Source organism: Apodemus sylvaticus, chromosome 16 (genome assembly GCF_947179515.1).
Source record: "Apodemus sylvaticus chromosome 16, mApoSyl1.1, whole genome shotgun sequence".
Classification (NCBI taxonomy): domain Eukaryota; kingdom Metazoa; phylum Chordata; class Mammalia; order Rodentia; family Muridae; genus Apodemus; species Apodemus sylvaticus.
In genome coordinates, this window is record NC_067487.1 from 61,708,420 (window position 1) to 61,734,138 (window position 25,719).

General features: G+C 45.9%; 1 protein-coding gene across 1 annotated transcript; it reads left to right on the forward strand.

Annotated features, from left to right (window-relative positions):
- Nucleotides 1-5: 5 nt before the first annotated feature.
- Nucleotides 6-25,719, forward strand: Ptcd2 (pentatricopeptide repeat domain 2; the record flags this gene model as incomplete). The annotated part of the gene is made up of 10 exons (XM_052159645.1): nucleotides 6-201; nucleotides 1,433-1,525; nucleotides 4,899-5,028; nucleotides 8,469-8,586; nucleotides 12,386-12,464; nucleotides 12,816-12,907; nucleotides 16,067-16,180; nucleotides 19,294-19,368; nucleotides 23,700-23,813; nucleotides 24,982-25,719. Coding segments are annotated over 10 exons (1,236 nt in total), but the record flags the coding sequence as incomplete, so codon positions are not given.

Consider the following 25,719-nt stretch of genomic DNA (forward strand, 5'->3'; position numbering starts at 1 on the left):
GGCACAGAGCCCGCCTCCGCCGGAAGTGGACGGACCCCGTTGGGCGGTGCCCCCTGCCCGGGTCCCGCAGATGGTGCGTCCCGGCCGGGAACAACATGGCTACGGTGTTTCGGCCACTGGGACGCCTGCGGGCGCCGCGTCCTTCGCTGCTTCCCGGGGTGACAGGCTCAGGCTCCGCCTGCTGCCGCTGCACTCTCGGAGGTACCCGCGGCCGCACGCCTGGAAGGAGGGAGGGTGGAGAGAAGGGGCGTGAGACCGCAGCGGCCTCTCTTTGGAGAAGGCTGGGGCGCCCTTTCCCTTTAGCTGCACGCGGGAGCAGCCCGGCTTGCTTGGGGCTGTGAACCCCTCCGCTCGCTGCCTGGAAAGCAAAGGGTCTGGGCTCGCCAAGGTCCAAGTTGCTCTTTGAGAACATTCCTCACTCGTCGGGTTTCCTTTTCTGCCAGGTGTTGGTACGGAGTTTAAAAGATGGGAACCCAAACCGTGCGTGCTCCTTATATTCTAAAAGACTCGAGGCAGCCGTCCTCATTCCCCAGATTATTCCTTACTGACTTTCTGAAAATATTAAACGTGTGACTACTATTAACAATAAAATTATTTAACGTTCTAGTGTGATATATACGTATATATGCAAACGTACACACACGTGTATGTATGTATATATAAACATACATATATACATATGTACGTATACGTATGTATATGTATGTGTGTATATATATATATATCAGTCAGCATCCAGTGACAGACGTACCCTTCTTCATCTACAGAATAGGAAATAAGCAAGGTTGTCACTTGCCCAAGGTCACAGGGAGCTGGTAGATGCAGTATTTGAACTAAAGACTGGGGTCTGACAGCTTCACAGTACTGCCTTTTCATAAACAACTGCTTTTGTTACTAGTTTATCGTATCAGATCTCGGTTCATCAGTCTTTACTTCATGCACAGGCAACGATGTAGAAGAAGGATACATTGCGGACTTCCTAAGTTGTGGTCAGTGGTTTCTGATTTAAGGCTACTGAGTCCAAATCTGAAAGGCTATCTTCAGTGCAGAAGTTTCAAAACTGGAAGTCACGATGTAGCTTTTCCCAATATTTCATGCTTCTCCCAAAGCGAAGTGTGTGTGTGTGTGTGTGTGTGTGTGTGTGTGTGTGTGTGTTATCTGTGCATTGCTAGCCCCAGCTAGATGGCAAACTCCCATTTGTTCTTCATATCTCATCAACCAGTCTTCACACTCCCATCAATCCCTATCTCCTTTCAAATGTAAGACTTGTCAAGACTCACATTCAGTACTTGACTGGAGATGTTTGTTTCTCCACCAGGGATGCTATAATACTTGTCCCTATCTGGTTGGCTCATTTAGAGCCAACCAAGCTCTTGTTTGCTAAGGGGAAAAAGTCATCAAAATGACTTTATTTTCTTTTTCTAATTTTTAGCTAAAAGATACCTACTCACAGATAGCGTTGTGAAATTAAAGGAATTTCAACATAAGAAGATGGCTATTGCATATAACCTTTCCGGCACCAAAGGTATTATCTGTTTTATTAATTCATCATCTGTCATTCATATTTCTTCTTTGTCTCTATTCATTCTTTCAAGACCTATCTCGGAGAGAGAAAAAAAGAGTGACCATTTGCTTAGTTTCCTAGTCCACCCTTCCTTTCATACTCTGATACTTAAAGTCTACAGTTCTTTTAGCCCTCCCCCCCAGGAACCCCAGGGAAATGGTGACATTAACCCTGTGGCCAGTCATCTAGACCTGTGCCACTCAGAATATGAGTTGAGAACCAGCATCAGCATCAATTGGGAGATCGGTAGAGACAGACTTGGAAAGGCAGCAGATTTGAATAGAAGACCATATAGTTCAAGAATCCAGGTGACCGGCTTTTCAGGCATTGATTAAGTATATCATAGACTGTGATATGCTTTTATGTCAGTGAGACCATGGTGTGAGAGTACATTTGGCATTTTTCAAACTTTGGAATCAGGGATTTACTTTGAAAAGCCCACTGTGTTTAGGGTGCATAGAAGAATCAAAATTAGCAAACATGGCCCTTGTTAAGACTCCCTCCCCCCCCCTTACTTTTGAGAGATACTTCAGGAGTTAAAAGTGCTTGCTGCTGCTCCAGAGAACCGGAGTTTGGATCCTAGCACTCCCATGGGGGCGGGGGTGCGCTCACGACTGCCTAGAATGCTCCACTCATCTGATGCCCTCTTCTGGTCTTTGCAGGCAGAAATGTGTCCTGACGTGCATGCCTGCATAAAATTAAAATATTTAAAAAATGTAAAAAGCACTAAAAACATAAGGACACCTGCTCTTCGGCCTTAGTCCCTGTTGCATCTTAGCTGTCTTGCTGCATTCATTCCCTCTGCCCTGCAGGTAGAAGACCAGACTCCCTGATAAGCAGATCTAAGACTTCCTCTGGCTTTTGTTAATTCGTTTTTAAAAGACCTCATTTGTCACTGTTGACCTAAGACAGTTTCACATCCATACGTGACATGACACACTGACCACTCTGACCATCCACCTCCCTACCTCCCCCTTCCAAACCTTTCTCTCACGTTCTTGGCTATTCAGCTTGCCTCGTTAAAGATTTATTTGTTTTTATTTTATGTAGGTGGGTGTTTTGCTTCCATGTTTGTACTATGTGCGTGCAGGGCTGAGGCTGGAAGAGTGCACTGAGCCCTCTGGAGCTCAGATAGTTGTTAGCTGCCGAGTAGATCCTGGGCACTGACCCTTAAGCCTCTGCAGCAGTAGCCAGTGCTCTCAACTGCTCGGCCATCTCCAGCCCCCAGGCTTGTCTTTTTGTCTTAGGTATTTTGGGGCTCTCTGAGGTTTGCATAGGATGGACTCCCTGCTGTTGTCTGTTACGTCTAATTGCCAAGGTCTTCAGCCCGGTCTCCTGCGCTGTCAGACAAATAGTCAGACGAATACTTACACAATCCTGCGACTGTTCCGTCATTCTAGGAACCTACAGTCACATACCACACTTTGTACAGACTTTTCCATCACCATATTCCCTAATACTCTTCCACTCCAAGAGACATTATCTGTCCCGCTCACAGTCACAACAGATGCCAAAATGTGACTCTTATTACTGCATTGGTTTTGTTCACGTGCTGTTTGTACAAAGCAACCTGACTTCCTGGGCAAACTTTAAACTCTTAGTGAGAAACCTTACCTAGCTTTGTGTGAGAGATACATCCATTGCTCTTGATTGTGATCCTGTGGTAAATACTTGAAAGTCAGATTATTGAAGGCCCTAATTTAAAGTTTTAAAAATGTTTTTAGATACACTGGGTTAACAATTAAGAGGTGGAGGAGGCAAGCAAAATCATTGCTTTAGAATCTTCTAGATGAGAAATTGCTTAGAAATCTCTAAAATTGAATTGCTTAGTTCAAACAGGGACAAGATAGAAATGAGGTTGCCAGCGCCTTTACTTACTGGCAGTGACTTTTCAGCCTAGGCCTCTTGCCAGATGCTCTGTCCATACCTCACGTAATCCTGTGAGGTGTAGGCTCTATGCGTGAGGAACGGTGTCTCACAGAAAAGGACCTTCCCAGAGCATGTAAGTGGCAGGACCTAGGTCTGCCCAGGTTCTTGCTCTGTAAAACCATCACCTGCTTCTAAGAAGATTGAAAGATGCAGTGCCTCAGTCACTAACCACCTCAGTCACTAACCACCTCAGTCCCTAACCACCTCAGTCACTAACCACCTCAGTCACTAACCACCTCAGTCACTAACCACCTCAGTCACTAACCACCTCAGTCACTAACCACCTCAGTCACTAACCACCTCAGTCACTAACCACCTCAGTCACTAACCACCTCAGTCACTAACCACCTCAGTCACTGACCACCTCAGTCACTGACCACCTCAGTCACTAACCACCTCAGTCACTAACCACCTCAGTCCCTAACCACCTCAGTCCCTAACCACCTCAGTCACTAACCACCTCAGTCACTAACCACCTCAGTCACTAACCATATAGGAATTTCCTCAGACACCGAGAATGGAGTGACTTCGCTCCTGTTCTTATGTTGTCAGTGTACATCAACACATCCCTTCAAAGCTCTGGGCCTTGTAACAAATCCTAGGCAACTCCTGAACTGAGAGTAGCCCTGCTTTTGGCTTCTTGCACTGTGTCTCACAACAGTACTGAGGAAAGTAATCCCCAGAAGCAGTGTGCCCTTTGCTGTGTGTTCCCATAGAACCATCACCTTAGAGATTCCCATCAGTGCAAAGATGACATAGACAGTGGTGACCTGAGAATGATTGATTCTGTTGCTAAAGAGTGCTGGTGTTTACAGAACCGTTGTTGTGGTTGTTGTTATTGTTGTTGTTTGTGATGGATTTTGTCTTTGTTTTTGTTTTCTTTCTTTCTTTTTTTTAAATTTTTCTTGCTCATTGTATAGACTGCCTGGTTGCTTTCTTGTAGTATAGTAAAGACAGGCCCTGAGGGTTGAAGGGGAGAAGCTGAATCAAGTGCAGGAACAGGAAACATCCTAGTCACATGGTCTAACTGCTGGCTAATCCATCGAGAAATTGCATTTCCCTGACCACACTTTATCTTCTCATGAGTCATCTATAGTTTGATTTATTAGGGCTGAGATAGTACTTGTTCAAAGTTGAGTCTGCCTGAGGATCACCCAAGTAGTACCAGAGGCATTGCTACCCCTTAGTTTGTGTTTTCCAGAGACTGGGGTGGAGCGTGGCCAAGAATTTCCTATGACATGGTGTGCCTTACAGACCACCATCAGCACGCACTGCTCTAGAGGGAAGCCATGACAGGAAATGCCCTCGGTACCACTTTGCAATGAGCTATGGCTTCCTCTCCCTGAGGTCAGCCTCCTTACAATCCCACCCATCCTGATTGCCACCTCCCTGTATTTTCTTCCAGAAATCTACTTCAGGAACTTGGAAGAGAAGTTGACCCAGAACAAACTCATCTTGAAGGAAGAGTTGAAAACGCTGCTGCATCTGTGCCAGTCCTCGGAAGACGTGCAACTGGCGAAAGCCGTCATCTACAGGTGAGGCGCTTCACGGCTCCAGAGATCCGACCCTAACGCCTGCCTTCATCTGTGGGTGTTGAACTCACACCTCAGGGTTTGAACTCACACTCAGGGGCCAAGCATAGAACGGCACCTCCTAAGCCACCAGCGCCGTGCCCAGTCCCTCCAGTTACCCACCCCTAGTTCCTCAGCATACACCAGTGTCCCCTGGCAGCTCCTGGCCACACAGACAGGTATTTTTGGAGCCTCTTTACTTGAATAGGATACAGCCAGTGGCCTCCTCGCCCTCCTTCCTCCTGCCTTCTGCCTATGACATCTTTTTTTAGGTATTACTAGAGATTCCTTTTTCAGAGGGAAGCACTAGGCAGTCCAGGAAGATTTCCCTTAGATTTCTCTGCTTCTGAGCTTCTCCATGTGGTCTCCGCCTTTCTCCCTCTAGTACCCCACTGTTAGCACGGTGTAAGCAGCACAAGGCCACACCAAGCCTGGGGGCAGCGACACCAACAGCTCAGCATCTCCTGGCTAAGGTGATCTGTCTGGCCACACCACAGTTGGAGGTAGGGAATTTCGGGACGCGCTGCTGGAGGGTTGGGACAGCAGGCACATGTGGAGAGGGCTAGGGATGACAGAAAATCTCCTCAAAGCTCATCTGAATAGTTACAGATTTTCACAGATTTTTATGCAAATACTTTATGATTTTGGTGAGTTTTCATTTATATAGCTCAAGTGTTTTTTTATTTTGTTGGCTTTTGAAACAGGGCTTTGCTCTGCAGCCCAGGCTGGCCTTGAATGCACAGTTTTCTTGCCTTGGCTTCCTGAGTGCTGAAATCACAAGCATGGGTCACCACACCGAGCTCCTTTTAGCTCTGGTTATTTTTGTATAAAAGATAGTGTCCTCTACATCAATACAACATACGCTAGTCTTATTTATTATTTATATGTTAAGGAATCATAATTTAGTGGCACTAGATTATTCCACCACATTAGATATTTTAATCAACTGGTCCATGTTGTTAGATCAGCATAACTAATATCATGGTGAATAACTCTAGAAAACTTAGGTACTTTCGATTTTGTTTTGGTCCAAAGAGTATATATTGGTTAGTTTTTCACTACTATAACAAAACACCAGAGATAATCTGCATATGGAAAAAGGAGATTATCTTTGAGTCACAGTTTTGGACAGTCTAGGGCATGACACTGGCATCAGCTTGTCTCTCCTGAAGTTTCTTGGCTGTCTTACGCTGTGCTGGTCAGTGCTGGTAAAAAGAAACCATATCTCAATATAGGGGACCATAAAGCTGTGTGGGACAGACTTGGGCTTCTGTATAACTCCTCTAGGACATGGGGGGCACATGAAGAATACCCCACCCACTTTGAGACCAATATTCTTATTTGGTCTGAGGATATCCCATTAAACTTGGACAACAAATCCCACATTGGACAACAAACTTGCAATACACAGACCTCTGGGAAACAAACCAAATTCAAACTCTAACACAGACGACCAGTAAGCCTGCAGATTGTGTCAGCAACATTCGTTTTCTTTGTCATTCGAGAGCCTCTGGTTATTTTTTCTCTTATTTTCCTTGTTATGACCCTAAAGCCAGCAGATACCTGTAAGAATAACACAAAGGGGTAAACAGGATAAAACTGAGCATTCGTTCTGTTTTTATAGTCACCAGCATATCAGAGATGACTTCATCTTTCTCTGAGCTCACGACACAGCCTAGTTGCTTTTCTTTGTCTCTTTTGCGAGCAGCTGGGCAGGTTGGGGGTCTAACCAACTGTTCACTGTCCTCCTGAGACACACAGACGGCTGCTGGGAAGGGAGGGCGTGAGCTAAAAACAGAAGCTCATCTGTATTGAGCCACAGGGGGGGTCATAACTTCATCTGCTCATAACCTGTGTCAGTGCTGCTCAGTTTATGGGGAGATTTTAAAGCCTCCCTTATATTGGTGTTAACTTCAGTTTGAATGTGGACATCAAATCAGGGAAACTTTTGCTTTCTGTTTTTAATCTGGCACAAGTTCCTCATTTACTGAAATATGTCTAGACTTTGAAGATGCCTCAAATAGCTAACATGAAGCAGTTGTCATGTGCTGAGCAAACCTTATCCAGTTCTCACAAAACTACTCAGAGTTCCTATCTCCACAGATGAGGAACTGAAGCTCCAAATGGTTATTTGACTTCCTTACAGTCACTTAGTCTATAAACAGAAGAGCTGGATTTGAACCATCACACAGAAGGAGTCAAAAGTCCTTAGTCACTGCCCTCCCCTGTCTTTAAGAACTCAGTTCTCAAGCAGAATAGGGAAGCAGGGTCCACATTCGCCGCCTGTGTTTGGCAGTGTGTGCCTACAACACCCAGCCCCAATGCTGCCCCAGCTTCCCTCTGTTGTTTCAGCAGAAGGACAAATGCTTTCTTGTCAAGTCAGTTAAAGTCATTTACATCCTGAAAATCTGTCCTGCATGTAATCACGAGGTGCTCCCTTGGTCACCAGATTGTCCTCTTAGGTGCCCACAGCAGCAGTGGCTGCTAACTGAAAGTAGATTGTGCTGGTCCGTCTCCGGCGGCTGACTGGCCACCTGTAGAACTTACGCCACACAGTAAAATGACTCTGCCTCTTAAAATTAGCCTCTTCCCAGGATTTACATTTTCAGAAATGCAGTCAGTTTTTTTTTTTACCTAATAGCCATAGCTTACATAGGCATGTCTCTGAACTTAGATAAGCAGAGGTGATGTAAGTTACAGGTGCCTGTTGGTTGTGTGACCTCTGAGAGAGCAGAACAGCTCCCGCTCTCCCCGCTTTGTTCTGTAGTGGGGTGCTTTCTAAGGAGCCCCTGCTGCCCACACTCCTGGACCAGCAGGGAGTTGCGTATTCTAGGGGATGATTGCAGTGTCTATCTTACTTCTTGAATTCGCAGAGTATCTTAGAGTTGGCCTCTAACAAAACTGTGTTTCAATGGCCAGTATATTAAACTCTGCAATTCCTGATTTGATTCAAATCCTGTTTCTCCCAAATTGGGAATTCCATATTCTTTACTGTGCGCCCAGCATCTAGTAGAGTGCACACTATGGTCTGTGCCCGTCCTTGTGGGGGTGTGTGGTATGTGTGATGTATATCGTGTGTGTGTTCATGTATTCATGTGAGGGTGTACACACATGCCTAGAGATCACAATCCCCTATCTTCCTCAGTTGCCCTAAACCTTGTCTTTTGCGACTAGGTTTCACTGAACCTGTAGCCCAGTGATTGGCTACACTGGCTATCCTGTAAGTTTTGAGTGCATTCCAGACATTGGAGCTCCAGATGCATGAACCTAGCTTTTACGTGGGTGCTGGAGGTCCAGACTTGGCTGTTTCTGCTTGCTAGTTGAGATCTGCCCATCCCTGTGTCCCCAACCCAAGTTTTTGCTGTGCCCCCTCTTTTTGCTCATAGACTAATCTTAATTACCAGGTACCATGCAGAAAACAGAAACTTCACTTTGGGGGAGTATAAGTTCGGACCAGTTTTCATGAGGCTGTGCTACGAGTTGGACCTTGAGGACTCTGCAGTGGAGCTCATCAGAGACAAGGTTATTGTTTTTCGGTTCCTTCCCCTGCTGATGTGATCTGATGTTCATGGTTGTTAGAAAAGACATCTTTTCATTACATATTTTTTTCCTAAGACTTTCAGGCTGAATAAATAAGCTCTCTGCTTTTCAAATGCTTCCTTAGATTTAGCTCACAAGGAGACTTACAGGTATCTTCAGAGGCATAGCACGGTCCAGAAGCTGATCGCCTGGTCTGTAGGTACCTAGGACATGCATCCTGGCTCAGGAGTTGGATGAACCATTGCTTTCCTATCCTGCAGCTGCACACTTTCTTGTTTTCATGGCTTTTTATTTTTCATTTTATTTTCTTTTACTAAGGGGGGGTTGTATTTATAAGTGGCCATGTTTTCAAATACTTTTATATATTGTTTTCAGTTTTCTAAATCAAAACAAAATTTTGCACAGTGGATAAGGGTATTTTCCATGTAGGCCTGAGGACTTGAGTTCAAGCTGTGAAACCCATTAAATGCGGAGGGGAGAATCTAGTCCCCACAGTTGTCCTCTGGCCTCCATGCATGCACCATGCACCTCCATTTGCACACATGCACACAATAGTAATAAATACATGTTATTAACATTTTTGGTTACCATCAGCCCTTTCCCACAAAAATGATGATGATGATGATGATGATGATGATGATGATGATGATGATGATAATATAATAATAAAATTATTATTATTATTATTAGTAGTAGTAGTCGTAGTAGTAGTAGTTGTAGAACAGCCACTCATTGGATATGATTATTATTTGGATCTTACAGAAGGTGAGACTGAATTGGAAACATCCATGGCCAGAGACACTGCTGACTTGGGCTAGTGCGCACCGTGTCCAGTTTAGCGTGTTTAGGGACTCCGGGGTGAACTTTGGCGATACGCACTCCTCTTTTTCACTTACTGTATTCTGTACTGTTAGAATGAACCCTGGGCTTTTTATGTGACACAGGTAACCCAGGCTGCTCCCTAATTTGTAATCCTCCTGCCTCAGCCTCCTGAATGGGGTGACTCAGATAACGTGCCTCCACACCTAGCATCAGAGTTGTCCTTCTTTAAGAACACAGTCTATTAGGAGGGTGGACATAATGTGTTAGCAAGAAGAGAAAAGGTAGTTTAAGGCAAGTTTCAATTTTTACTCTTGCTATTTTCTACAGAGAGAGAGAGAGAGAGAGAGGGAGTAAAACACATACAAGGACTGGGGAAATATTCAGAGGAAAAGTGCTTGGGTTTGCTCCCCAAACCTACATTTTAGAAAAGTCCAGCATGGTGGGATGTACTTACCAGGGAAGAGGAGACCTGGATTCTCGGGGTTCACTGGCCAACCAGCCTGGCCTGCTTGTGTGTCCCAAGCCAGTGAGTGGCAAAAGCAGTAACGGCAACTGACCAGTGAGAGCCAAGGCTGTTCCCTGGCCTGTACATATACTGGCATACATGTGCACCCATGCCCACACGTATGATTACATGCTAGTTTGTGAATATTAACTAAACAGTGATAGCCATAGTGTATGTATGACCTGTACATACACTGGCATACACATGCACCCATGCCCACGCATGCACCCATGCCCACACATACACATGATTACATGCTAGAATGTGTGTGTTAAAACCTGGAAAGTAACCGGGAGTGGTGGCACACACCTTTAATCTCAGCACTTGGGAGGCAGAGGTGGGTGGATTTCTGAGTTCGAGGACAGCCAGGGCTACACAGAGAAACCCTGTCTCAAAAAAACAAAACAAAACAAAAAAAACAAAACAAAACAAAAAACCTGGAAAGTAAACTATATCTTTAGGCTTAGAATTATTAAGATCACGCTTTCCACTTCATTAGTATTGTTTTAATATTTTAAATAAATATTTTAATGCTACAACTAAAAGAAAATTTAAATTTTCACTGTTTTGAGTCAAAGGTTTGCTAATGACAGTAAAATCAAAATGCAAGTAACTTTTAAGCCTCAAACACGGACACCCCGTGTGTAAGAGGCCTGCTGTAGCAAAGAGTGAACTGGGTAAGTGAGGCCTCACCTAACCCTGCCTCTGTGACAGTGCTTTCTCCTGTTTCCTGTTCTGGTCACTGTTTGCCATCGCCCCAATGGTGACTGAGACTCTGACTTTATTTTTCTCACTCCTCTGACTCAGTGTTCACAGTCTCCTGGCTCATACCTAGACTCTCCTAGTCCAAACCCAGCCAGCAGAGGGCGGACTTTGTTATCTTGTTCAATGCTCCTTAGTCTCAGCATCAAGGATCTACAAGGCAGACTCTCAAAAGAATAAAGGAAACAACATTTGAATATTGTGGCAAACGCTGTGATATAAGAGAATTGAACTGTTATAAAACACAATGGTAATAGTATCATAATTTATTCATTAAAACTTATGATGAGAGTAAATCTTAAGTTTCTTTTTTTTTTTTTTTTAGATTTGGTTTTTTTGAGACAGGGTTTCTCTGTGTAGCCCTGGCTGCCCTGGAACTCACTCTGTAGACCAGGCTGGCCCTGAACTCAGAAATCCGCCTGCCTCTGCCTCCCAGAGTGCTGGGATTACAGGCGTGCGCCACCACCGCCCGGCCAAATTTTAAGTTTCTTAAGTAAATCTTAAGAGATAAATGTTACCAGATTTAGCTATTCTGATATGTGTTTTTTAAAAACCAAATGTAAGTACAGAGGTGGTTTTGTTATTAAGATAAATAAAAGTTAAAAACAATGTGTTGTCTTAGGGTTTCTATTCCTGTACAAATATCATGACCAAGAAGCAAGTTGGGGAGGAAAGGGTTTATTGAGCTTACACTTCCACGTTGCTGTTCATCACCAAAGGAAGTCAGGACTAGAACTCAAGCAGGTCAGGAAGCAGGAGCTGATGCAGAGGCCATGGAGGGATGTTCCTTACTGGCTTGCTTCCCCTGGCTTTCTCAGCCTGCTCTCTTATAGAACCCAAGACTACCAGCCAGAGATGGTACCACCCACAAGGGGCCCTCCTCCCCTGATCACTAGTTGAGAAAATATCTTACAGCTGGATCTCATGGAGGCACTTCTCCAACTGAAGCTCCTTTCTCTGTGATAACTCCAGCTTGTTTTGACACACAAAACCAGCCAGTACAGATGTGAACACCATTTTAGTGGACTATTTTCAAAAGGGACTGTGTTAGCCGCTTGTGATCACTGCAGCTCTGTGAGACATCCTTGTCTTCAATCTAAAAGCTGCTCTGAGCTGGACAGTGGTGGTGCATGCCTGTAATCTCAGCACTCTGGGAGGCAGAGGCAGGCAGATTTCTGAGTTCGAGGCCAGCCTGGTCTACAGAGTGAGTTCTAGGACAGCCAGGGCAACACAGAGAAACTCTGTCTCGAAAAAAAACAAATCCAAAATAAAATAAAATAAAAGCTTCTCCAATTTGACACTACTAGTTGGTACAGGATCACGGTCGCCTTCCCGAATCTTCACTGCTCGTGAAACCGAGTTTTCGTGCCTCTTGTCTCGTGTATCCATTCCCAAAGTATAACAGTGCTCAGCAGTTGAGCTTTAAAAACTGCTTTGTATATCAGAGGATTCAGGAAGCTACAAAATAAACCATGTGGGAAGAGGATCTAGGCCCTGCATAGTAAGTAGCTCAGGCCTTCACTCCAGTGTGAGGGAAGCAGAGGTAGGTGGATCTCAGAGTTTGAGGCTATCCAGTGATTTACATAATAAGTTACAGGCAACCAGTGCTACCCACCGAGACCTGGTCTCAAAAAATGGCATCCCCTTAATAGTTTTAACTTTTGACCAAACTGCATTGTTTCTCTTCTCTAGAATCTACAAGGTTTCTTCCTAGATTCAACGTCCTTCAATATTTTGATGGATATGTTATTTACCAAAGGCAAATATGAAAGTAAGTATTACATACAGTCTGATGTTGTGGAAAAACTGCTGGGGTGGGAAGGGCCGTTGAAGTGACCTTAGATTCCTATTGAGGAGCCCCACTGTGACCTCGCTCTTTAAGTTTGAAAACATCTGGTTGTACATGGAGGCTGAAGTGAGCCACCCCAGATTATCTGGAACCTTAGCAGGTTTCTGTGCACTCTTCCTACGGGATCTGAATTAACATTTGGGTAAGTGCTATTTGACTGAGGAAGGACTTTCATCACCCTAAAATCTGCTTTTTGGTAGGTGGTGCTGAACTGAGTAGAAGTTTGGGGCCAGTGGGTGCCTTTAACTGCTGGCCGCTCTTTTCTTCATGCAGGTGCGCTGCAAGTGTTGATCGAAATGAAAAACCAAGATGTGAGGTTCAGCAAAGACACCTATGTCCTCGCTTTTGCAGTCTGCTACAAACTGGTGAGACTGTTCCCCTAACCCTCAGGGCACTGGGCATCGAGGAGTATCTGAGAGTGGATTTATTCTCTCTCTCTCTCTCTCCTGTCTCTCTGTCCCTCCCTCGCTCTTTCTCTTTCTCTTTCTCCTTCCTTTTTCTGATTCCTTTAAAGTCTACTTTCCATCTGGCATAAATATTTTAATTTTAAATATCCATTTTTAGAAAATTCAAGTTAGCCTTGTCAGATATTTTTATCATGGGAAAATGGGAAAAGCAATCATCTTTTGCATTTCCTTGGCAAGCATGGAGATCTTGAAAACAAGAGACAAGTTCCTGCCGAGCCCCAGAGTCCTTGGTAGGTTAGACTATACTAGATCAGTCTCCTGCCCTCTGGAGACCATCCCATCCTTCTGGGGTGACCTCTCCATGTGATTGCTGTCATGTATTCTTTTTGTTATTACCATTGCTGTCTATGTATGGGTGTTTCACCTGTGTGCATGTCTGTGGTGCCTGTGGCAGTCAGAAGAGGCTACCTGACGTCCTGGAACTAGACTTGCAGGTAGTATGAACCAGCATGTGAGTGCTGGGAGTTGAACCCCGGTCCTCCTCAAGTCAGTGTGGCCACTTAGCTATCTCCTAAGCCCTGCTCCCACGTAGTCTTGATTTGTTTTTATAAGCCTTTATAAGCCTTTAAACCATCCTTAGCTATAGGTTAGACTTGGTCCAAAGGCTGCAGTTTACTGACCCCAGGATGAGGTAATCCTTCCTAGTCATACGCACTAGAGCATGGGTCATTCCAAATGGTGAGTCCCGGGTAAGCTCCTGCTCAGGCATGCTTCCCTGGGTGTGTGAAGTATAGAGAATTTAGTTCTGCTTCTTAAGAGGGGCCAGAGGATGTTTTTCCTGTGTTGCATCCAAGAGGAACTCATTTCATTAAATGGAGACAAGTTAGGAAACAGAGCTACTGAGATTTCCAATCACCCCTGGCAACTGCCCCACATAAAATTCAGACTTTGGAGGATTGAGTCTTGAGTCTCACAGACTGGTGCTGCCATTGTAAAATCTCCGGTGTGGTACCCCAGGGGCTGGGCCTAGGTTTGCATCACTGACCTGCTGATTGGGGCACCACTGAGGGGTGGGGCTAAATTTACATACTGTCCCCTGATTGGTGCCTTACTGAGAGGGTAGGGCTAAATTTACATACTGTCCCCTGATTGGTGCCTTACTGAGAGGGTAGGGCTAAATTTACATACTGTCCCCTGATTGGTGCCTTACTGAGAGGGTGGGGCTAGGCTTGCATCACTGACTGTACATCACTGAGAGGATGGATGGTACATCACTTTCTCTGATTTAAAAATAAGGTTTCCTTTTTTGGATGCATCTATTTTATGTGTGTGGGTGTTTCACCTGCATGTAATATGTGCACCATTTATGTGCAGAGGTTGGAAGAGGGCATCAGATTCCCTGGAACTGAAGGTACAGACAGTTGTGAGCCACCATATGTATGCTGGGAACTAAACCCAGGTCCTCTGCAAGAGCAACAAGTGTTCCTAACTGCTGAGCCATCTCTTCAACCCCCTTGAATCAATCAATCAATCAATCAGTCAATCTTTCTTCCCTCCTTTCATTTATTTATTTATTTATTTTAGTTTCTATTTTTATGGGATTCCTTTATAACCTATGTTAGATTAGTATTAATACTTTCAAATATTTGGCTTATCTGGAGATTTTAGTAGGAAATCCCCCAAAGGAAAGTCCCCTACATTATAGAGCATTATAGTGCTAGTTAATTAATAGTCGACTGACTGCATTGTGGAGCTTATGCCTAGAAACTAGCCCACTGCTAAACAAAGAGATGTGGATGTTTATGAGAGGAAACTGCTCTGCAGTGGAAATGGACAAGCTGAAGGATAGAAACTAGAGTTGAGCGACTGCCGTGAGACAGCTTCGTTTATTTGCAAACAGCCTCTGTATGGCTTTTTTCTTTTCTTTTTTGAAATTATAATGGAGAGATGGCTGCGAGGTCAAGAGCACTAACTGTTCTTCCAGAGGTCCTGAGTTCCATTCCCAGCACCCACATGGTGCCTCACAACCGTCTGTAATGGGGTCTGATGCCCTCGTCTTCTGGTGTCTGAAGACAGCTACTGTGTATTCCTATACATAAAATAAACACATCCTTTAAAAATGGATAATATAATTATATCATTTCTTCTTCCTTTTCCTCCTATTAAGCTCTCTGATATATCCCTTTTTGCTCTTTCAAATTCGTAGTTTTTTTCACCAGTTGTTACATTCATATATGTGTATGTGTATACGTGTATATTCCTCCATACAACTTGCTCAGTCTGTGTAGCATTACTTGTGAAAGATTCCCGAATCCTGAGAAACTCTCAAGTCTCAGGATAGCACAACACCCCCAAAAAATTCACCAGAGACCGTTCTTGATGTAAACACACGAGGTTTATTTATCCAGTGCACTGGGGCCGAGCTTGTTGTCCCACGCAGGGCAGAGTTCAACCCCGTGCATCTGCCATGGGGGGCTTTAAAGAAGAAAACTACAAAGAAAAGGGGAGGTTTAGGCTGTGATCTATGTCGTAAGGAATGGCGAGATCAAGCAGTAATTCATGGCTCAGCGGAAGGTTACAGGTTATCTTGGGCAAACACAGTTACTTTGAGCAAGGTGCCAGATGTCTCAGGAATTCGAGCTAGTCCTTGGAGCTGCTAGTCCTTGGAGCAGGGAGGGAGCGACAGGAGTTCTTGGAGCAGGGAGGAAGCTCTATCTTAAGGTTAACAGTTTTTCAGGCTGAGGCAGAAAAAACAAGTTGCTCTGTGTTTAGGCTAATTGCTAGGGGTCTTAAAATCTCGAGTTGGGGTCTCTCACTTGTATGCTTGTTTTCAGGGCTGACTATTTGGTATTGGATAACCAGTTGGTGTGCTCCACCCTGGGGAAGCCGATTTCTCCCACTCTGAGTGTCTATCCCTTATTGGCTGTAGTTCTTTGTGTAGGGTTGAGGCCTGCAGTCTTGCCCAGTCCACACTGTCATGTCTTCTGAGCATGATTTTTCAAGTGCCTCCAGGTAGGCTCTGGGAAGTCACTGCAGGAGAGCTGAGATTCTGAATGCTGTCCGTCACCAGTGCACCTGAAGGTTCGTGGTACTGACTGAGGTCTCATCTTCCCACAGAACACCCCGGAGTCGCTTAAAATCTGTACTACATTAAGAGAAGAAGCCCTAATTAAGGGAGACATTATCTCCAGGAGAGCATCCTGTTTTGCAGTGGCTTTAGCTCTGAATCAGGTAAGGCCTGGGGCAGAAGAGACATAGTGGATTGGCGGTGGGCAGGGCATTATCGCTTTCTTTTGTTCTTGTTTTTCATTTATTTTTTCCCTCCTAACTGTGTTGTAAGGAAGTCCCATAATGAAAGCAGTGCCTTCTTTGCCACAGCAATCTGCAGCTAAGCCTATGTCTGTAAATCATGCTTACACTTGTATCGGAAGCCCAGCATGCATTTCTGTTTAGAGTGGGTGGGCCGGCATCTTAGAAGAATCGAAGAAGGAAGCTGCAGTCTAAGAGGACTATCTTTGTTACAGTAAAGACATAGCGCTTCCTGTGTAGCGTTCTTAGAGAGCATTTTAAGTTAGTTCTCTCCAAAGAGCAGATGAGCGCGGGCTCCTGGCCAGGCCTTGTTAGTTAGACCGCTCCATCTGCTATCATGGAGTTGAAGCCTTCACATTCATTCCCTTAGATGGTCATCCCCTCATTGACAGACGAAGCAACCATGGCCCAGAAAGGCAGTGAACCCAGAGATTGATCTCAGTCAGTGGAGGACGCTGGGACACCTGCTGTCTTAAAGAGGCCACCTCTGAGTAGCACATTTGCTATGTGGAAAATGAAAGGCTTATGATAGAAGATTTTAACCAAGCTAGGTTATTCCCTAACCAGTAAGGCGGGGGAGCTCTTACTTAAGACTAATTAGAATAGCTACTTAGGGCCTCAAAGGTGATTGTTTCCTTAATGCTGGGGAAGGCTTACGAGGATACACTCCTACGGGGCACCATCTGGACGTGATTACTTCTGGCTTACCAGCATCCCTGTCTGTCCAGGGAAGTTGTTTCATGTCTTCCTACTCTCCTGGGGGCTGGGGGACAGGGATTGAAGTCTTGTGTGACACACACGTTCTCTTTCATAGCTCTTTTCTCTTCGGGAGCAGAAGCCACCCCAGGGGGAACTCAGAGAGCCTCCTGTCCTCACGACTGAGTTGAGCGCTGTGTAGGGCTTTCCAGGTCATAGTCGTCGCTTTACCCTGACCTCAGCCTTCTCTGGTAGCATCTCTGGCTTTGCTTTCGTTTCTGTTCATTTTGATCACATTTGCGCTAGTGTGCTAATTCCTTTCAGTCATTTCATATGAAGTCTTTCTGAATCGTTTTGGTTAGGTGTGTGTCTCTTATGTGTTGCAGAACTTCAGCTTGGCTTTATAATAAGTCACTAGTCTTTCCTAATATGCTTATATTCATATGACATGCACGATCTTAGTGGAATTTTATTTGATGCCACATATTTTTATAACTTAAATGTTTTCTGGCATGAGGTTTTCATTGTTTTGTACTATGACTACCCTACTAGTTACTCGTAGAATGAAGTGGAAATTCTGAATGCAGCAGATGGACAGTGCTTGAGGAAGTACAGGGCCTTGTGCTGTTTCTCTGGAGGGGAGGGCAGTGCTTTTCTGTAGGTGCTTCGCTCGGATTGTAGAGAACTGCGTGCCAGCCAGGAGGCGACTTGGTGGGCAGGCTCTCCGTGTCCCCGTGTTTCCTTACTCGCTCCTCTGCCTCATTAACTCTAAGGCCCTGAGAAACCTTGTGTTGGGGGAATGTCCCCTTTCTCCTGAGTTTTGACCAGTTGTGTGGAAGCACTGTTACTTAGTTTTCTCAATCTAATCCCTGTGACAGCGGCTACTGATAGTGGAGTTGGCGTGTTTTCCCCTTCTTCATCTCCTTCATGGAACTGTAGTGGCTACACTACCTTTAGTGGTGTTTGCTTTTCTTGTAAATATGCCCCATGTATTGGCTTTAAGGAGAAATTGGAGGTGAGGAGACGGACCCTGTGCGTTGAAATCGTGCCCTTGTGTTCCTTTTGTAGGGATTCCTTCCTTTGCAGGTGAGTAGTTCTGCTCTCACCGGTCTGCGGTCCCGGCCATAGGACAGCTGAGGGCCTTTCTGGCTCGTGCTAGTTACCACGGCATGCTGTTCTCCCAGTGCTCTCTGCTTTGCCTTCTGCTGAGATCTTCAAACTACAGTACCTGAGTTCTTGGCGGCTTAAGTTGTTTTATTGCAGTTTTACCAGGCTTAACATTTCAAGATGGCCCTTGCTTTTCTTGAGATTTTTGTTTGTTTTTGAGCCCTGGTCTTCTGTTATGCATCTCACCCGCTGCTGTGGAGAAGTCTGCCTGATTTCTTTTTTCCAGCTGACAGACGTGAACTTGTTCTTATTCCTCATTTTGCCCTGTGTGTCTCCGTGCGCACAGCCTCACCCTGGAGTCTCCCCCACTAATTATTCTCTGTTTGTTTTGTTGTGTCTTTTTCCTCTTTTACTTTTATAACTCTTTTTTTACGCAGTTCTTACACTGGTTCTCTCTTGGTTATTCATCACTCAAAAATAGGAATTTCTTTTAGAAACCATTGGCAGGAAGTTTATGTCAGAGGGACAGAAACTCCAGAATCCTCGTGTAGATGGGCAGGCTTTCCTGTGTATAACAACTCCGCACTGTAACCTGTGGTTCTGCTGATATCTGCCCACACTCCAACCACATCTCTGCTGCCTCCTGCAGATACGGCTTAGCCACGAGTCTGCCCCGCCTCCCTTCTGTGCCTCCTTAGGGACCAGATTTGCCCCTTACAAGTCCCAGAGTTCCAGTCACTGTGAGTAGGCACTTAAGTCATGGAGTTTAGGTTGTGCAGGAACTAGAGTGCGGAGTCCCTTTCTGTACTGTGTAGGGCCCCTGCCTGCTTCTTCCTCAACCTTGCTGGGTGCCATCTCCAAGGCTTCTGACAGTGTACCGCTTCTTCAGGGATCTGAAGCTTCACTGTTCTCACTACGCCAGCGATGAGGTTTGCTTTGTTTCTTATTGTGGGTCATTTCTTCAGAGCTGGCTCCAGTAGGAGACGGGAGGATGCCAGCTTAATGTGTCTGTCTTAAAACCAAGGCTCAGAGAAACTGATAAAATATAGGGTGCCATGGTGCTGGGTAAAGTTCTTCAGATAGTGTTTGTTTAATTTTGGTTACCACAAAATTCCACTGTTAGTTTAAAACCATGAGGCCCCATGTTTAGGAGCATCCACTTTCTCTAAGTGACCCGCAGGAGAACGGGATGATGGTGCTTGCTTTGGAGTGACTTTTGTTTTTCTTTCCAGAACCAGTTGGAAAAAGCTATGTCCATTTTTTCTCAAATCATGAATCCAGAAAGCATAGCTTGTACTAACTTAAATGTAAGTGATTTCCTTATAGTTTAAAGTAAGTTGAAATGTGCTAAAATGCTTACTGGTTTGTCTGTGTGCAGTGACCTGACTGCCCAGTGTGGTCATTCAGGTCAGAAGAATAGTCCTTTACCAAACTTCACCACAGGGCTTCCAGGAGTTTATAAGGGTGTGTGTGTGTGTGTGTGTGTGTGTGTGTGTGTGTTGAACATGTGAGACACACGTGAGAAGGCTGTAGATTAAGAAGGCATGGCCCTACAAGGTTCTTTGCCAGGCCTTGGGCGAAGCTTGTGTGCTAATTGCATCCCACCTGTGGTAGCTAACTCATGGCGAACCTGTGACCTTGCTGTGCAGTCAGTAGGCACTGAGGAGACGTTATCTATTTAATTCCTGTCACACTGTCAGTCTGCTGAGGGACATCTGCCCGTGGCTTATCTGGGTTTCTGTGCTACCTGTGTGGGGCCCTGTGTGGGTCTGTAAGGGGATGTACTCATTCAGCAAAGACATGAAACTTTTGAGCTGAAAATGAAAGAGCAAATCCTGTCACTACCGCTGCTTTTAGAGCAGGCAGTCACCTCAGGCGTTTTGAACCAGTGCAAACAAGGACTGCTTTGCCATTAAAGAGAGCGCATCCTCCACACAGCCAGCCCATTTGAGTCCAAGACAAGCTCCCAGCTTTTTCTTGTTTGTTTATTTCTGTGTGAGTTTGGCCTACATATCTCTATGTGCGTCATGTGCATGTCCAGTGCCTGTCTGACCCCAGCAGGTCTCCTTGACTCTCTTTAGCGCCTGGGTCTCATCGTTTGCTCTGCAGGCCACCTGTGTCCTTTCTGCACTCGCCCGTCTCCAGGCACCCACTGCATGGTTGTACCTAGCACATATCACACTGGTGCTTACGTATTTCTGTTCCAGTGTATTCTTCAGCCTAGCCCCTGGATTGTTTTAGAAGACCACAGGTCGTGAGAGTTGGGAACTTGAGGAGATGGAGGTGGCTCATCGATGAAAAACACTTGTAGCTCTGTCATGGGCCCACAGTTGACTCCTAGTTCTCACAGGGCAGTTCCAGTTCTAGGGAATCTGCTGTCCTCTTCTGACCTGTTGCCAGGTTCTCACAGTTAAGCAGGCAGCAGAGTCAGGGGATTAATACAGACGGCAGACTAAAGCCCAGCATTCTTCTGCCTCTCCAGAAAGGTGAGACTATGAAACTAGGAAGTCTGTGTCTGTGATCCAGACCTGGACCTCACCCACTCCTCCTGACAGCCATGAAAAGATCACAAGCTAGCTAGCATGATCTACGACAGGTGGCCCATTCTGCGGCTCTCAATCGCTGTTCTTGTTTTGTTGACAAAAATATAGTCATTACATTTTCACAAGGAGACAGTGTTTTGGTAAGAATGTACCTTAAGCCTGCTGAGATGGGGAAGAAATGCTGTCTTAGGGTTTTACCGCTGTGAACAGACACCATGACCAAGGCAACTCTTACAGAGGACAACATATATTTGGGGCTGGCTTACAGGTTCAAAGTATCAGTCCAGTATCATCAAGGCAGGAGCATGGTAGCATCCAGGCAGGCATGGAGCAGGAGGAGCTGAGAGGTCTACATCCTCACCTGAAGGCTGCTAGCAGAATACTGGCTTCCAGGCATCTAGGATGAGGGTCTTAAAGCTCATCCCCACAGTGACACACCTACTCCAACAAGGCCATACCTCCTAATAGTGCCACTGCCTGGGCTGAGCATATACAAACCATCACGAAAGTCAAGCCTTGGATAGGAGTTTGTGCACATGCAACACAGCATCTGTCCTCTGATGTGGAGGAAAGCCAGCACACCCCTGAGTAGCATCAGCTTGTTGTGGTAAGAGCCACACATGAGGAATCTTGAATTGATATAGAACTCCATCCTCTGTGTGAATACAGTCAGGGAACTACCTACTATCAGGAAACTTGATTAAAATGCTCCTATTCTTTAAGAAATCCCACTTGGGAAACTTCCCATCTGAATTCCTCATGTTGAATTATAAACCTGCCTCCTTGTTCTGGGCTAATGAGAAAGAGACAGTCGGCATTCCCTGAAGAGGCTTTCAGATCCTGGGTCTTTTGTTCCAGCATGCTTTCTTGAATGACATACGGGCCTTAGCTTTCCCATGGTGGTAGGTCACCTTAGAATCTGTGAACAGTTTGTTAGCTTGACAAAAGGTTGTCGAGAGAGCACACTGAGTCAATATCAGCAAAAATAGGCAGGGGTTTTCTTTTGTTTGGTCTATTTTAAAAATCAGTGTGTTACATTAAAGTCTGTTGCTGCAGTGAATTAGAATTTGGACTTACATAAGCCACCCACTGCCAACGTAATTTTCTTTCTATCTGACTTGCTTCTGCTCGGTCTGTGACCCAGAGGACCTGGTTCCTTGTTTTCCCAGCTGGTACTTGCCACATGCTGCATTCACTTAGCCTGTGATCTCATCAAGACACACGCATGCTGACGACCCTGTCAGTCTCTAGAGAACCGCGGGCCTTCCCAACACTGCCATTTGACGTCACAGGATGAGTTCCCACTGCAGATACGTGGAAAGCAGCGGAAGCCAGGGCGGGGCATGTTGTGACTGCGTTTGGATTCCTCTCATTTCTCCAGAGAGCTAGCATGACCTTAGAGACTCATTTGGAAGACAGTTTACCTTGCCTAGGTGCTGACAAGGGGCTGGCTTGCCCTCTGCCCTCGTGTGTGCTAAGATAGGGCAGGCTCTTAATGCAGTGAAGTTCTTGGGGACCAAAATAACCCCTCATCCTGATGAGCTGCTTGGCTTGAGATTTGTTTCTGTCTCTCAGGAGTCTGTTTATTGGAGGCTTGACCCTTACTGTGGTGGGAGTGAGTTAGGAGACCTTGAAGAGGTTAAGCCTGCATGAGGCTCGCTCCTTAGGGGAGGAGCCGTTGGCAGTTAACGTTTGGAGGAGACAGAGGAAGTTTGCTTGGGGAAATGTAGCGATGTAAGCTACTTGCGACATAGTCAATAACCCATGCATTGCACACCTAAATGAACTCGGGAAGGATATTTTTTAAAAGGATGAGAAAATAGGAGGGGTGTGTTGGGAAGAAGAAGGGTTCCAGAGGGAGTGGTACAGGAATAAGAGAAGGGAATGGAAGGCTGGGTATGGCCGAGATTCGTTATGTAGTTGTGTGAGCTTGTTTAGAGGGTGGCACTGCGGTCACGGGTGTGCTCTCAGGAGGGAGGAGGCCTGGCCAGGCCCCGCTGTCTGCTCTCTGCTTTCCTCTTTAAGATATGATCCCTGCATCCACATGTGATTTCTCATTACCATCTGCCCCAGTACCACCTGGGTTCAAGCACTTTCCTGAGCTGAGCTCAGGCTAGCTCCATGCCTCCAGAACTGTGAATTAATGAGCTTCTTCCTTTCCTAAGTATCAGTTTTGTTATGACATAAAAATGCAAATATCCCAGCCAACAGACTTGACAAAAGAAGTGGGTGAAACAAAGTAGCTAGTTTAGGGTGGAGGAGAAACACTGTCTCTTGCAGGGACCAGAGCTTCAAAAGCAGTGGACTCCTTTTGGTTTAATAATTCCATCAAGTCCAAGAACTTGCCAGGTTTTTATTTTAATGTGTACACACCAATCATATAATACAACATGGTGTATTTCCATGATTAATTGCTATGCATTCATTCAATATGATGTTTTTTCCAATTATTTCTTGCGTTACACATTATTTAGTAGCTGGCAAAGGAAAGATCCAATTTTACCAAAAATACATTTTGAAGATAACATATCAAATTATAAACAGTGATTAACATTGGTTGTTGAATTCTCAGCTACTCTCATTTTTAAACCTTTTCTCTGTGTCCCATTGCCCTAGTGAGCACTGATCATTAGAGGGGAAACGAGCCTTGCTTCTCCAGGTGCTGTGTGCCGGGCTGTGGGAAACTGTTAGTGGTGCCATCTTGAAAACATGTTTGGCACCTAGCTTTGAAGGGTCTTTAACAGGTACGATGTGTAAACAGGCTTCACTGAGACTTCAGCCAGGTTTTAAAGTTGGGGTGTTTATTCTGTTTTGTGTGTGTGTGTGTGTGTGTGTGTGTGTGTGTGTGTGTAATTCAGGAATCAAACTCAGGCTGGTGCATCAAGCACCTCTGCTTGTGTGAGCCACCTCAGCGGCCCCCACTACAGCCATGTCGTTACCTATAGGAAATATGCTTTGGCTGGTGAGTGCACGTGCCAAGCACTTGAAGACATATATACGCTAATGACTCAGGGAATCACATCAAAGGAGTGCCTGCCAGCTCGGGCTTCCCTCAACAGTGAATGCCAGCGCAGTCTTGTCTGTTTTTTATTCAGATCTTAATCCACGTCCAGTCAAATATGTTGGAAAGCCTGATAAAGATCTTAGAGGACGCTCTTGATACAAATTTATCAAAGTTTGTAAGAAGACATACATTCTCAGAGGAAGTGGTAAGTGTGCCAGTGCTGCAGGTGGCACCGGGTGCAGGCTCAGGTGCTCCCCTGGTGTCATGTCCCCAGACCACCCGAGGCCAGCAAGAGGGCAGACACAGCAGGCTCTCCTGTGCTTTCAAGACTTGGGTGCGTTAATGCAATGGCTTTCTCCTCCTGGGATAGCATGGCGTCTGGAATGCCCAGAGTCCTTCTGTGCCGCTTTCCCCCTGTGCTATTCTGTAGGCCCCTTCTGGCCTCTGAAGATCGACTTGATGCCTTCTCAGTTTTCTCTCAAGTATCCTGTGCCTCTCCCTTGCTCTCAGTCAACCCTTGCTTCTGTTGACAGGAGGAAATAGATGCAAACTGAAGAAAGCGACTCGTACCTGTCGGCTTTCTGATTTCGAGCTGACCCATTTTTGCAGGGTTAGTGATGGAGCTGAGGCTCCTGACAGAGCTCTGGTCCACATCGTAGACCTGCCAATGGTGTCCTTGGCACGTCTACCCCGATGTGTCACCTCCAGATCAGAACTCCAGATTGTCCACCCGATTTGGATCTCCCTCTCCTCCCCAGGGCAGTGAATCTCTGTCCATTGTCACAATTCTGAGACCCAAGTTAGGAGGGTGACATTGACCGCTTCCTTTAGCTCCTTAGAGTGAGTCCTCTGTCACCCCACAGTGTGCCCCACGTGCAGTCACCTCTGCATCTCTCCTGCACTTTTCCGAGTCCCGGTCACCATTTGTTCCTGAGTCTCCGTCAGACAGTAGCCCTTGCCGTCCATCCCATTGGCTCTTAGGGTAGAGTCCAAGCATCTTCCCACGGGCTATGTGTGAAGCCCTGTGTAGTCTGCCCCACCCTCCGCTCTTAGTGTACTCTGGAGTCTGTCTGCCCCGCCCTCCACTCTTACTGTACTCTGGAGTCTGTCTGCCCCGCCCTCCACTCTTATTGTATTCTGGAGTCTGTTGGCATCTGACCTCTCCAGGTGGGTCTCATTGTAAAACACATGCTATCTGAGTTACATCTAGAAGGTAAACCAATATGGCTGTGTGGCTTACTGAGGACAGGCTCTTAGAGTTAGTGTGCTCTGGTGTTTATCTTCATGTGTATGCTGTACATTTCTACATGTCTGTCTCTGCTTCTAAGAGCATAGGAAGACCCCATTGTGATGTAACGATTGCTCCTTTCCAGCTGGCCAAGGTGAGGAACAGGCTGAAGGGCAGCCCGACACTCACAGCCAGATTCGATGAGGTGTACGGGAAGCTGCACGTCAACGGTCAGGTCACCACCTACACTTTGGATGCTCTGCTCTGTCATGTCCCGCGGGACAGGAGATCCAACACGCTGCTGTTGAAGAAGAGGACAGTCAGCCATCGGACCTTACAGCCTCTCAGCTGGTCCCTGCTGACTGAGTGACGGTTTTCCATCCCCCTGGTCGGGAGGAACTGCTGCTTCAAGTGAGTTACAGGCTTCTCCGAGCCAGGCATCTTGCCTGAGTGGCACTATGCTGACACTTGGTCTCCCTAAGTCCCCTGAGTGGTGACGTGCTGACCAGAGACGTGAGGAGCTAGCTCAAGCCAGGGAGCACCACAGAAAGGCAGCTGCCCCCGCATCAGAAGCTCCGGAGGAGGAATCGTAGCTGCTAATGCAACCCAGTGGAGTGGAGCTCAGTACGGACCTGCAGAAGGACTGCCTCGTGGTCTGTTCAGCCGTGACTGGCCTTTCACAGCAGAGAGGACCATGAGCTCGGGAGGTCTGAAACCTTGTCTGCCATCTTTGGAAGTGGCCAAGGCCTTCCTCATGTCCACCATTCTGATTCCATCTGTGAAATAATGCTGCCTGTGTGTGTGTGGATGATTTCACATTTCCATTCAAGGGTCTGAAAGTTAAACTTTCTCCAGAATAAGAAATAAAAGGTACCTGCGCAGA